The sequence below is a fragment of the Thermobia domestica genome, chromosome 9 (assembly GCF_964235325.1).
Source record: "Thermobia domestica chromosome 9, izTheDome1.hap1.1, whole genome shotgun sequence".
NCBI classification, from domain to species: domain Eukaryota; kingdom Metazoa; phylum Arthropoda; class Insecta; order Zygentoma; family Lepismatidae; genus Thermobia; species Thermobia domestica.
In genome coordinates, this window is record NC_137462.1 from 99,198,121 (window position 1) to 99,212,601 (window position 14,481).

At 34.9% G+C, this 14,481-nt stretch overlaps 1 protein-coding gene across 2 annotated transcripts in view; it reads left to right on the forward strand.

Moving 5' to 3' along the window:
* ksr (kinase suppressor of ras) overlaps window positions 1–14,481 on the forward strand; it is a 116,222-nt gene that overhangs the window by 75,464 nt on the left and 26,277 nt on the right. For both annotated transcript variants that reach the window (XM_081771592.1, XM_081771593.1), the window contains exon 15: window positions 13,261–13,398. In XM_081771592.1, the coding sequence (XP_081627718.1) occupies window positions 13,261–13,398 (138 nt within the window). The remainder of the gene's footprint in view (window positions 1–13,260; window positions 13,399–14,481) is intronic.

A 14,481-nucleotide genomic window follows, 5' to 3' on the forward strand; every position in this document is an offset into this window, starting at 1 on the left:
CCTTGTAAGGACACAACGGAAAAAAAAAAAAAAAAAAAAAAAAGAAAAAAAAGAAAGAAAAAAAACAACCTGGCCAGCCATCTCTCTCTGAGAAGCCTTTTTTTTTCTACAATGGAATTAGAAAACAAATTGGACTTTCTTTGGCCAATTGAGATTATAATGTAGGAGTTGAAATACAGGGGTTGGATTTTTAGTAATGGCAACATTATTATACATATACTTGGTGACAAAGCAATCCATTATAATTCATACCAACAGTAGGTTAGTTGCCGACTCTCCCTCAGAGCACATGAACTCGCCTGCCCTCCCCTCCATGCGCGCGCAGCGCCAGCAGTTAGAAGTCAGTCCTGAGTGAGTACTTGTGGACTACATTCACTCTGCGTGATTGCTCGCTGAATACAGTCACGCTCCGAAGCAAGATTAGAGAAGCTAGTTGAAAATTGAATGCTCTAGAGGTAGGAATGCAAAACAGTGCTACGAAGTATTGCAAGATGTTTGCGGTTCAAGTGCATTACCATACCGTACAGTAGCAAGGTGGGTCAAAGCCTGTAATGACGGACGACAAAATGTCACAGACATGCCTCGCCCCGACCATCCTCCTGTAAGTGAAGATGATGTGCACAACGTGAACGCGTTAGTGCTAGCGGATAGGAACGCCACGATTCGTCAATTGGCCAACGATACAGGACTAGACATTCAACTGTGCTGATAATTCTGAAGAACAACCTGGGATTGCGTAAAATCGCCTCAAGTTGGGTTCCACATGATCTGACTGAACAACACAAGTGGCTGCGATATGATGCCGCTCGAACACGCTTAGAGCGGTATCAACGGAAGGCGAGGCCTTTTTACGGCGGATCATTGCTGTTGATGAGACCTAGACCAGAGCGTATGAACCACAGCCGAAACGGCAATCAAACGAATGGCGTCATTCTGGGTCACCGAGAAAAACAAAAGTTCGGAATACCTCAACCAATGTGAAAGCTATGCTCATCATTGCATACGACTGGGTTGATGTAATCATAAACCATACCGTCTCCCAAGGACACACCGTTAGTGCAGAGTATTACTGCAATATTTTGCAAAACAATCTGCAAGCAGCTGTAAGACGAAAATACGACGCCACTTCTTGACGAACCCTCCCGTCATTCTGTATGACAATGCAAAGGCACATTCAGCAGGTGCGGTCACTGATTTGTTGCATCGTTGGGGTTGGGAAGTGCTATATCACCCCCGTATTCTCCAGATTTAAGTCCCTGCGACTACGACTTCTTCTCGAAGATGAAAGAACCACTTCGTGGGACACGCTTCCGTACAGTTAATGATCTCCTCCGGGCGACCGATCGCTCCATCCGCACTATCCAGAGATTAGGCACTGCCAACGGCATCCAGCGGCTTTCACATCGATGGGAACGCGTGATTCACAGTGCTGGTGATTACATCGTACAACGATAATGTATAATTTGTATCTACTTTTTAAGTATTGTTTATATTTACGGGCAAAAGTGCTATTTTAAAGGCACAAGCAATTAAGAAGAAAAATATAAAGAAATAATTTAAATGTTTGTATCATATTGAGATATTTTCTTAATTTCGTTGCTAAGACAACTTGTTAATCTGTTTGATGTCGTTGTTATGGTAACTAAAAAAGATAGATAGAACGAAGAACCACCTTATAAAGACCGAATGTATAATATTTTACAAACACGATATATGTTGAAGGTGAATATATATATTCAAAAGTGAATAATTGTGTTATGTGATTCATAATAATCTCGTGATCTGTATAAATATTCAATATATACATTTGGAATCAGGGAATGTAACGTAGCAGAGGAAGTAACGTTACATATTTATATGGTGCCGAAACCGTGGAACTTTGAGATTAGTCAGAAGTATTAGTAAACTATCCCACTTAGCATCACGGATTATCTTTTACTACGCAATAAAAGAAAAATATACCGAAGACCTAAAATGAATACCAATACAGGAGTTGAAGATGTTGATATACCAGAATTTGAGACTTTAACGGATGTAATTAATCTTTTACGACATCTAGGACAGCGGATGAATTCCATGACACAACAGATGGATTTCAAATTGGATACCAAATTAGAACGAGTGGCATAACAAATAGGACAGCAGATGGATTCCAGATTGGAACAAGTGACACAACAAATAGGACAGCAGATGTATTCCAGATTGGAACAAGTAACGCAGTAGATAAATAACAAATTGGAAATAACCGACAATAGGATGGAACAAATTATTCATAGCTTTGCAGTGATGAGAAGTACTGTTGATGTAGTCGAAACACAAGTCAACGAACATACGGACCAAATTCGAAGACTACAAGAAGAGATTAATACCATCAAAGAGAAAATCAGTACGGCCTAGTGTAATCCTGATCCTGCCCTCAACGTTGTGTATGAAGAACATAGGGGAAATGGGTCAAGACCCTGTGAAGAAGACAACTCATCAGAAGTCTATTCTGAAAGGGAAGATACCATATCAAGTACTGGCGACGAAGAAAGGAGACCACGTCGCAGGAACCGTACACATGTAAAACCTCGACATCTAAGGTATTTAATAATAATAATAGTCGCGTGAAATTCAGTGAAACAAGATCACTAACTAAATTCAGCGGCAGATCTGAGGACATCCCAGCGAGTACATTTTTAGAGAAATTTGAGGAAGAGTGTGAACTAATTGGAATAGATAGGGCTAACTTTCTCAAAATCTTACCGCACATTTTGTTACCACCTTGTTCGGTATGGTACAAAGCAATCAGCGGTAGTCTGCGTAATTATTCCGATTTTAAAAATGCGCTGTAGCGAATTTCGAAAATGATTTTATGTTAGGAGATCGGGATGTCAAATTATAAATCGACGTTTTGATCCTAAAGTAGACAAAAGCCTTACAGATTTTGTAATCTCTGCGTATAATGACTTGAAACAGATCAATCCATATCAGCAGGAATCACGTATTATCGCATCAATAAGAATAATATTACCGTTTACGCTACAGCAAGTATTGATCTCTTCGCAAAATATTAATTTTAATCACTTAATAATGATAGTTCAAAATTATGAAAGTCAGACTAGATTGCAAGGTAATAATAACAGAAATCAAGCTATGTTCCTGTTCGAAATATCAATGTTAGAGAAGATTGTAATCTTAATACGAGAGGTAATGTTAGATTTTCTCGTAATGGCAATATGACCGAACCTAATTTCAGAAGAAATAGAAATAATAATTATATAGCTTTTAGGAATAATGTAAATAATCAAGCTAATTTTTCACGAACTCTCAGATTTCGTGGTAATTACATAGGTGGCAGAAATTTTCAAAATAGAAACCAAAGAATTGGTGAAGTAAATAACATACCGGACTGTACTCAAGATTACGTTATTCAATGCAAATTAATCGAATCATTTGGTAATGCAACTTAACCTAAATGTGGTTGACGTGGAACGGGTTAAAGCCACGTTAGCAATTTATTCGCAAGAATATAAAAACAGTGATTTAAACGTAAATGACAATGCTTCAAATCCTTTAAATGATAGCAACAAATAATATAGTGTGATTATTCTTTCTGTGATATTATTAGTTTTTGTTTTGTTTCACTTTGAATATTGTTATGATTTCATTTGTAATTCGTACTTTGAATATTGTTATGATTTCATTTGTAATTCGTACTTCTTCGGAATCCTATGCTATTACATCTATGCATCAATGCAAATATTGTCTATCAAATTTATGTTAAATATGCCCGAATAAATGAAACATGTTACGTTGTATTTTAACTCACATCAACTTTATTCTTAACGACTATAAATGGCATTGAATTAAGGAATTTATTTAGGACCTAAAAATAACCAACAAACTTATCACATTTTGAATGTCTTTACCATCGATAATTTTATAGAATTAAAATAAAATTGATTATTGAATAAATATAAGAATGATATTGAGATAAAATGAAAATAATATTTTATGAATTGTAATTTTTATATATATGAAGGCTATTGAAACAGTAAGGTAGCTATTGTATATGAAATGTTGAACAGTCCAGGATTCTTCCTTTGTGATCAATTTAAAGAAGTCCCATAGTTCGGGAGCCATACATACAACGATAATGTATAATTTGTATGTACTTTCTAAGTATTGTTTATATTTACGGGCAAAAGTGCTATTTTAAAGGCTCAAGCAATTAAGAAGAAAAATATAAAGAAATAATTTAAATGTTTGTATCATATTGAGATATTTTCTTAATTTCGTTGTTAAGACAACTTGTTTAACTGTTTGATGTCGTTGTTATGGTAACTAAACAGATAGATAAAACGAAGAACCATCTTGTAAAGATTGAATGTATAATATTTTAATGTGACAAACACGATATATGTTGAAAGTAAATATATATATTCAAATGTGAATAATTGTGTTATGTGCAGGGTGGAAAAAAATCATGATTTTTTTTTAAAAAATCATTTTTGTTGATTTTTTTGATTTAAATCGATTTTTTTGATTTAAATCAAATCTTTCTCCTCGTAAATTACAAGTCGCGAACTTAAGAAAAAGCAGTAGGAATTAGTATTAAATGCTAATTATGCCATTTAAATGAAGGTATAAGGGTTGAATTTTGAATTAATCCCCAATTGTTAATCTATATCAATCACAAACACTGTTTCTTAACCCTTTTAAAGGCTTTTTTTAAAAGGTAAATTATAAACTTTGAGTCAAGCAGCTACATCATCATCCCTATTTATCCTAGGATCATGATTCATACCTCATTCTCTTCAGAATAAAATAGCCTTTGAAACGGTAACATTCACATTTCCCTGTCATGTCCTTGAAGTGAGAAATTTTGAAAGAAAATGGGATTTTTCTGATTTTTTTTTTTTTTTTTAATTTTGATCCCCTCTGGACTCCCTTGTATTAACGCACATACCTCAAAATCAACTGGGAAATAGTAAGGGGTGTACTAAATGTGTGTATAAAATTTCAAGCTATCTTGAATAGTCAGGGCGGAGAAAATATTTAACAATGAGTTAAGAACATCCCCACAATGCCCCAGATAACCCGCATGTAATATAAAAATTTCCCAGACATTTTTTTTTTTTTTTTAATTTTGATCCCCTCTGGACTCCCTTGTATTAACGCACATACCTCAAAATCAACTGGGAAATAGTAAGGGGTGTACTAAATGTGTGTATAAAATTTCAAGCTATCTTGAATAGTCAGGGCGGAGAAAATATTTAACAATGAGTTAAGAACATCCCCACAATGCCCCAGATAACCCGCATGTAATATAAAAATTTCCTCAGACATAAAAATTTGTACTATTCTCTTCAGAATAAAAAAGATTTTTAATCGTACCATTCAAATGTCTCCATCGTGAATCTGGGGCGGAAAAATCACGAAAAAAGGGATTTTCTGTTAAAAATATCCTTTTTTACTTTTTACTTTTTACCCCTGTGGACCAACCCCCTGTTTTACGGTAGAGATCTGAAACACTGAAAAATGCTAAGGGGTGCATTGAATAAATGTGCAAAATTTTAATCTTCTAGGTGCAAAAGTAAGCCCGCGAAAAATAATATCCCCCAAATACCCTAGATTCATGTATAAAACAGGATCTCAGTTAACAGTTTCCTGAAACATCCCTATTTATCCTCGGATCATGGTTCGTTCATAATTCTCTTCAGAATAGAACAGCCTTTCAAACGGTACAATTCATATGTCTCCATCTGAATAGCGAAAAAAGCTATTTTGTTAATATATATATATATATATATATATTACATTTTCCTCTCTGGACCCCCCCCCCCATGGTTTCACGCAGAGATCTGAAAACATCTGAAAAATATTAAGGGGTGCACTGAACGATTGTGCAAAATTTCAGTCTTTTGAATGCAAAATGTAAGCTCGCCAAAAAAATAAGAATAATAGGCAGAACAAAAAATATCTTTTTAAATTTATGATGTCACCACACACTATGTCTCGACGCAGAAAGGTGTGAAAGCATATGTAACATGTTCTAGAATGCCTCCAGTCTTGAAAGAAAAAACGAAGTAAAAAAGGTTTGTTGGTACTTTTTTAATCGAATAATGAAGATTCGATTTTTAATAGAATAAAAATAGGTAATATAATTTAAAAGGTTAAACATTAAGGAAAAAGTACAGCAATATTTATCAACAGTGTGCGAATTAGATCATCTATATTGGGGGGGGGGGGGCTAAAATTAGGTCAAAGGACATAGTCTGAAGGTTCAAATTTCAAAATGAGACAATAAATGCCTTACCCCTTATATATATATATATATATATATATATATGTGTGTGTGTGTGTGTGTGTGTGAGAGAGAGAGAGAGAGACATCTGTAATAAATAAGAGATTTATTAATTTAATAAATCTACCGACAATAACTATGCACATATACACCCTCCATTCCAAAAGAAACCGAACTTTGGAAACAAATAGTACCACTAGTGCCATCTGTTGTAATATTTTACCGGTAGATGGCGTAGTCCCTCATTGACAACTGGTATAAATGTCATGACATTTGGATGCACGCCAACAAAGTTATTGCGTTTCAACTGTCAGTGTGTTGTGTACATCGGTCGGAAAATGAGTTTCAAACAACGAGCTGCAATTGAGTTTTGTGTTAAACTGGGTAAAACTTTTAGTGAAACGCACCAAATGCTACAAAATGCATATGGTGATGAGTGTCTATCCCGTACGCAAGTTTACGAGTGGTTCAGGCGATTCAAATCGGGTAGAGAGACGCTGGATGATGACGAAAGATCAGGCCGTCCCAGAACCGGATTATCGGAAGAAAACATCGAAAAAGTGCGTGAATTCATCAAACATAACAAAAAATCGTCGGTGAAAGTTATTGAAATGGAATTAGGCATTCCTCAAACAACCGCATACCGCATTTTGACCGAAGTTTTGGGCCTTAAGAAGGTTAATTCGCGGTTTGTACCACACAAACTCACCGAAGACCAAAAAATTGATCGAATTGCGCATTGCAAAGACATCGTTAAAAGTGCTCGGCAGGATCGAAACTTCTTGAAATCGATTGTAACTAGTGACGAGACGTGGAGTTTTGAATATGAGCCCGAAACAAAGCGGCAAAGTGCCGGATGAACACCCAAAAAAAGTCGCTTGGTGAAGTCAAAAGTTAAGGTGATGCTGATTTGTTTTTACGATTCAAAAGGAATTATCCACAAAGAATTTGTTCAGCCCGGCCAGACAGTCACTTGAGAGTTTTACTTGGGCGTCATGAAGCGTTTGCTGGCAAGAATTCGTCGTATTCGGCCCGAATATCGCGAAATCGGCAGTTGGACTCTTTTGGACGATAATGCACCATCACATCGTTCGCGACTTGTAACTGAATTTTTGGTCAAAATCACATTATTCGGTTGCATCATCCGCCCTATTCACCAGATCTCGCTCCGTGCGATTTTTATCTGTTCCCGAAACTGCATTTGGCGATGAAAGGAAAGTGGCACGCATCGGTTGATGCCATTGAGAAGGCGACGACCGCCGTCCTAAAGACCATTCCAATAAAGGACATGGAGAAGTCGTTTGACAACTTGTTGGAGCGTGCAAATATGTGTATCGATGCAGAAGGGGAATACATTGATTAATAAAAATGATTTGTTCCAAAATGTACATTGCTTTTTTGTTTTTTTAAAACGTTCGGTTTCTTTTGGAATGAAGGGTGTATATTGTCTGACATACACACACCCCACTAAACCTTTCTGAACCTGTTTTAATGTTGTACTCACTCTTGTCACCGTAGCTCTCTAAGGTTTATTTAGTTAATAATTTGGCTCGAGCGATAGTCATGATCACAAGCATATGTTAATTTTTCCACTCATATTGAAAGCTTCCACTTTGCATTAATACATACAGGTTGCGAAAAGAAACCTACTTCAGTCTTGTGAAAACCACTAAAATTATCAGTTAAACCTGGTCTTTATATATATATATATATATATATATATATATATATATATATATATATATATATATATATATATATATATATATAAAGAAAATCTAGATATTAGCCTATCAAATAAGAAATGGATTGTTGCTGGTCCCGATTTCTCACATCAAGGTCAAATCGAAGGCCAAATATTTAAAATCTCTCAATTCAAATTCGAGCTTGTGCTTCTACTTCCCGCTAAAGCTGTGCTCATCACGACTTTTTTTCTCCAAATATCGATTCCGTGATGGGCACGGAAAGTCAACACTTAAAAATTACTTTACTGTTAGGTTGAAGATGAGTTGATTCACTATGGGCTACGCTATTCAAATAAAGTAAAACCTTACACTGAAGTTCTTCAGACATTAATTGCGTGGACAGCAAACTGTACAGCGAAAAGATGGAAAAATGAAGGGTTAACTTTAAAAAAACCCGCTCCAGTTGAAATGCTTATACAGACACGGACAATGACACGGAGAACCAGTCGTATTAACAAATGCTGAAACAAATCTTGAATTATTCGCTTATTCACCTAAAAATCACCTTCATTAACATGTCTGCTCACTAGGAGCGTATCCCCCAGCGTGTACGTTAACATATACTTACGAGAGAATACCTATATCTCAGATTTTGAGTACAGTTTCAAAAGTTCATTTCCGTAAACTGTAAAAGCAGTGATTACTATGCTAATTATCACAAATTAAATGCAACTTTTGAGTTCCATACACACAACCTACTAGGGAATGAAGACCATGTGCTAACAAAGAGTACACTGGAAAATGAAATAACATGTTATAACAAAAATTAAAATAAGATGATAATCGATACAAATATAGAGGATGAATATGACATATCCGAACTTCGCCAAGTATGGTAGAAGAAGCTATTTGTTTACTTCTTCTTGGCCAACCGCTAAGAACATTTATAAATCTATATGTGGCTTTGTTATACGCAATTAGTACATTCAAATTCACAAACGATGACGAACTGAAGGGTACGAAGGTACAGTTGCAAGTAACAACCGTAGTCATAATAATATAGTTCTACTAAACAACGTTGAAAATAGTGGGTAATTAGGTGGTAAGTAGAAATGACCAAAACTGAACAGTTTACATCGATCATTTCGAAATACAGCTAGAAGATTAAATTTACAAGAAATAACAAAAATCAGTGAAATTTGGAGTTATACTAAGCATAGTTTGAGGGGGAAAGCGAGCATCCCCGGTGGGGATACTTCAGCTGACTTCTTTGGGAGGGGGAACAAAATGTGATTGAGGGGGGAAATCCCCCTCATCCCCCCCGGTAATTCGCACCCTGTTTATCAAAATGACACTTTTTTTTCACAAAACTTACTGATATTTGGTAGGGGCATATTTTTAAAAAATTGGAACTAGCTTGAGTCGGAATGCATAAATTTCGCCTAAAGTTATAAATCTTAAAAAGAAAAAAAAATCGGAGAGGGGGGTAGGACGCCCTATTATCTGGGCACAAGCAAGCAGACGCGCACACGAAAGAATTTTCGTCTTAAATGTCGATGGTGATTTCCCCGTTGGAATAGTTAACGATTTAAAAACCCAAACTCATTGTTACGAAGAGAAGAAAGCAGGATTGCTCCATTACCCGTTCAAAACGGGATTTTTCCTAATCATCCTGTGCATGACACTTGTTTTCATACTATGCTGTACATGCTGTACATTTGAGTCTCATTGTATTATGATTATTAACTTCCGTAACCGAAATAACAGAACAGAAACGGGATTTTACTTATTTTCACTTTAAATTATTTTATTTCGGAATTTGATTTAAATCAACGATTTTTATTTAAAAAATCAAGTGATTTAAATCTTGATTTAAATCGTGATTTAAATCAGACTGATTTAAATCAATCCACCCTGGTTATGTGATTCATGATAATCTCGTGATCTGTATAAATATTCAATATATACATTTGGAATCAGGAATGTAACGTAGCAGAAGAAGTAACGTTACAATCGGGGGCCTGTAAAACTTCGAACCTTGTTAAGTACTTTACTTCTCAAGATATACCGTTGTTGCCATTACTAAAAATCCAACCCTGGTATTTGAATTTCCTACGTACGATTCCCAGAATATGGCCTTTTAAACTATAGATGGGTGCAATAGTTTTGAACAACTGTACATGTCCTTTCTTTCTTTCTTTTATAAACAATATAAGGAAAATGAAGATCGTTTGCAAAAGAGTTAGTAACTTTCATACTACACGTATGCGGAGATGAGCGGTTAGTGTTTTTCCCCCCTCTTAATCCGGAGGTACCGGAACCGAATCCTGTACCGGCCTTCTGAATGAAGTTTTACCTCAGTCCCGGTATATCAAGATAAGTGGTCCCACCCTGTAAAATTTCTTAGAAGAATTATTAAAGTTTGTAGAAAAAATCTCATCAAAAATAAGATATTCCGTTTTTATTCAAACTAGTTACATCTTATGCCATCTTACTAGTTAGCAAATTCAAAGCCCAGTTGTTATTAGAGAGTAAAGAATTCGTATAAAAAAAAAAGTGACTAGATTCTCTTTATACTCACATAGGATTCCTTACAAGGGTGGACAGTTTATCTGAAACAGTCGTGATAACGGACAAACCAGAAGAGGGGAAAAACGAAACTTTGTACGAAGCAACTATAAGAAGGGGGGCATCGTTTTACATATTAAACAATACCACCCAGTGAACAGTATTACCATCCCAGTATAAAGTAATTTTTTTCAAATGGCACTACGTCAGATTATTACATATTTCAAATTAACATGTTAAACGAAAACTTAAAAATGCCATATTTATTATTCAGTGTTGCAAACTAAGGATGTTATAATATCATAAACATACAGAGTTTGGAAGCCTCTCTCACACATACAGCACAACATAGATGGACAAGACAATGCACATCAGAAGTACCTTAACGTTGGATACTATGGTCATGGTGTGACTTGTTTTGAATGAATAGCAACGAAATTTCAAGGGCTTGAAACTTTAAATTTTTTTTAAAGGCGAAAACATGCTTAGGTAAGTATCATATCTAATTACTTGCGTGGTTTGCAATTGGCAAGCTAGTCACTTTGCCGTTTACAGCACTTTGATATCTTAAACCGTTCCGGAGATATGATAAACATTGAAAAAGTTCGCAACACTGCTGAAAAAGCCGTATTTCTAGACAATATTTAAACTAATTGTTGTTTTCCTTCTCTTTTATAGCATTGCAGAATAATTTTTAGTAGATGCAATTACAACAAGTCCTCGCAATTACATGATTTAAGCGGTGTTGCAAACTTCAGCAATGTTTATCATATCTCCGGAACGGTTTGAGATACCGAAGTGCTGTAAACGGCAAAATTATTTACACATCCATTGCAAACCAAACAAGGAACTGGATATGATACTTATTGAAGCATTTTTTCGAAATAAAGCGTTCGAAAAAAATTCAAATTTTCAAGTCCTTGCAACTTTGTTGCTATTTATTCAAAACAAATCATACCATGACCATAGTATCCAACGCTAAGGTACTTCCGATGTGCATTGTTTTGTCCATCTCTGTTATGCTGTATGTGTGAAAGAGGCTTACAAACTTTGTATGTTTGTGGTATTATAACATCCTTAGTTTGCAACACTGAATAATGTATTTTTTAAGTTTTCGTTTAACATGTTGATTTGAAATATGTAATAATCTGACGTAGTGCCATTTAAAAAAAATAACTTTATACTGGGATTTCAACACTGTTCACTGGGTTGTGGTGTTCGATACGTATAACGATGTCCTCCTCCTTATAGTTGCTTCATGCAAAGTTTCGCTTATCTCCCTCTGCTGGTTTCTCAGTTATCACGGATGTTCCAGATAAATTGTCCACCCTGTATATATTTATCTGGTAAATCGAAACTCTTATAATTCCTCCTATCAATGTTGAGAAATATTGCACAGACTATCAAAGTGTCTCTTGTAAACTGTCTTGACTGTTGAAATGTATCAGACTACATGTATCTGTTTAAATCATATCTTAGCATAACAATAGGAAATACACAAGTTCGAATTAGAAGCATGTTAGAGATCAAAGCATAGCAGACTTCTACCGCTGTCTCATTCTTGGAGTTTTCAAAGACAAATACTGGATTACATGTATAGCATTTAGCTTTCGAAGATATTGAAGAAATCTACCTCTCCAACAAAGGAAAAATTTTGAATTCTACTTCAAGATCAAAAAATCTGAACTGAACATTAACATAAGTTACTTAGATAAAAATTGGAGAGCAATCTTTGAATTATGCGCTAGAATTTCCGCCGTCAGTCTAATACACAGAATAACGGGAACAACCTACAAAGTATGGTTAATTACAGTCTGAAACAAACGATCAGGTTTGTTCAGTGTGCGCTGATTCTGCTCTTTTAATTATAATAAAATAGTAAATATCTGTCGTGGAATTTTAAGCTCATGCATTAGGTAGATAGCTAGGATTCACATCTTACAAAATACCAGATTCAAAATCTTCACCCTCTACACTCTTCAAAAAGTCATTATTCCTTCATGTTGAATTTGGCCGAACTATTGAAGAATTACTTATATAAGGATATAAAATGACGCATATTTATATAATTAACATTTTACTGAATCCAAATGCACTTTCATTCCACTACTGTTTCAGCAATCCCAGTTGGCTTCGTCAGTAGCTTTGGAAAACTCACATGAAATAGGTTTTCATTTCTCAAAATTTCATTTTCTCTTTTTTCGTATGCCTAGTTGAAACATGATGAGCTCAGTACATACTCTGTACGTGAGCAACTTGAACGAACTACTACTGCAAATACCTTGCAGTAGAACTTCTTTGTCACGACAGAACACTGTAGAACTAATTTTGTAGAATTATGTTCATCAGTGAAGAAACACATCTAGAGTTGCTGTTGCGAATTATAAACTTGTAAGATTACATGTTTTTTCAACTTATCACATTATTAAACAATGGATATGCACTGTTTTGTGTTTTCTTAGTGTTTTAATTCCAAACCATGAATCTTCATATAACTTCATGATCTGAACTAGCATATATAAATAGAAGATATGGGTTAGATTGATTTTATTTTTACCATTTTGCATTATCAGTGTGTGTAACGAAATTATGTTTTAAATCCATGTAATGTTAAAAAAAAAAATGAAAATGCATTTATGAACAGAGTACCGGTTCATTGCTAGGGAGTTAATTGTTTCTAGAAAGATATTGTGTTAAGGAAGTTCTTCTTTCCTTCAGGAAACGGGATGGATTAAGTATTCCGCCTGGATGGTTGTGTTATTTGTCACCGGAAATCATTCGTAGTCTACGGGTTAATCAAAAGCATGAAGAAGAAGAATTACCCTTCACGAAAACGTCGGACGTATATGCTTTTGGGTAAGTTTTTAATTATTAAATTATATGGTACAGGAAAGGGCTATGTAATATCACTTTTGATGTTAACCTTTTTAGTGAAGTTAATTTCTGAAAATCTAATTATTTATTCTCTTATTTTGCTTTCTACACAGTAATAAAAGGACTGCTATTGGGTCTTATTTATGTACAATCAGATTCAGTAATTTTTCATTACCTTTGTTTCAAAATTCCAATGTCCTCATTATCTGTAAATGTACAGGACATTACCAAATGGTTGTGAATTGCAGGAGAGTGGAAACAATGGTTTTATTTCTTGAATTCATTGATGTCGGGAATTGTTTCTCGTGGGTTGTAGAGCAACGTAAGAGACCTTGGCTTCAGTACGTACTTTGAATGATAGGTTTGTAAGCTGATTCTAAATCAGGTATAATAGGAATTGGGGGTCGCCCCTGACGAAGTTTTGTTAAGTGTGAAATGTAAATATTTACAATACCTAATGTAACCTTCCAAACTGTTGGAATTGATTGATTACTCCAATAATAGGAAATATTCTTTGATACCTTATCGAACTTAAAAAAGTAGTAACGCTTCTGTGCGTTAGGATCATATTAAAGAATATTAATATTGTAATGATTCTGCCATATCTGAACTAAAATGGAAGTGAATACACGTTAATTTCGTTGCAATCTGATTTGGTTAATGATTCATAATTTTAATTTTTTCCCCTCGTTTGAAGGTATTGTATGTATCATGGTTTATGCATGAGATGATGAGAATACGAACGTTTTTGGTAATCTGAATACTGAAAATACCTATGACATGTTCTTACAAACCAATGGTCTGCATGCAACGCTGAAGTAATAAAATTAAACTAATCACAAATTAAATACCTCTAAGAATTATGGTTGTGGTAAAAATTTCTTACTCTAAAACTGAAGGATTTTCGAGAAATAAGAAAGAAGAAAAAAAAAATATTGCAAGAAAGTATAGAGGATAGGTATGGAGTTATTCCAAACGTTTGCATGTATGGAACTCTACGACTGAATGAATGTAAGAAAAAGATCTTTATCTACTCCCAGATGTTGTTGCAAGTGACGTGTAATG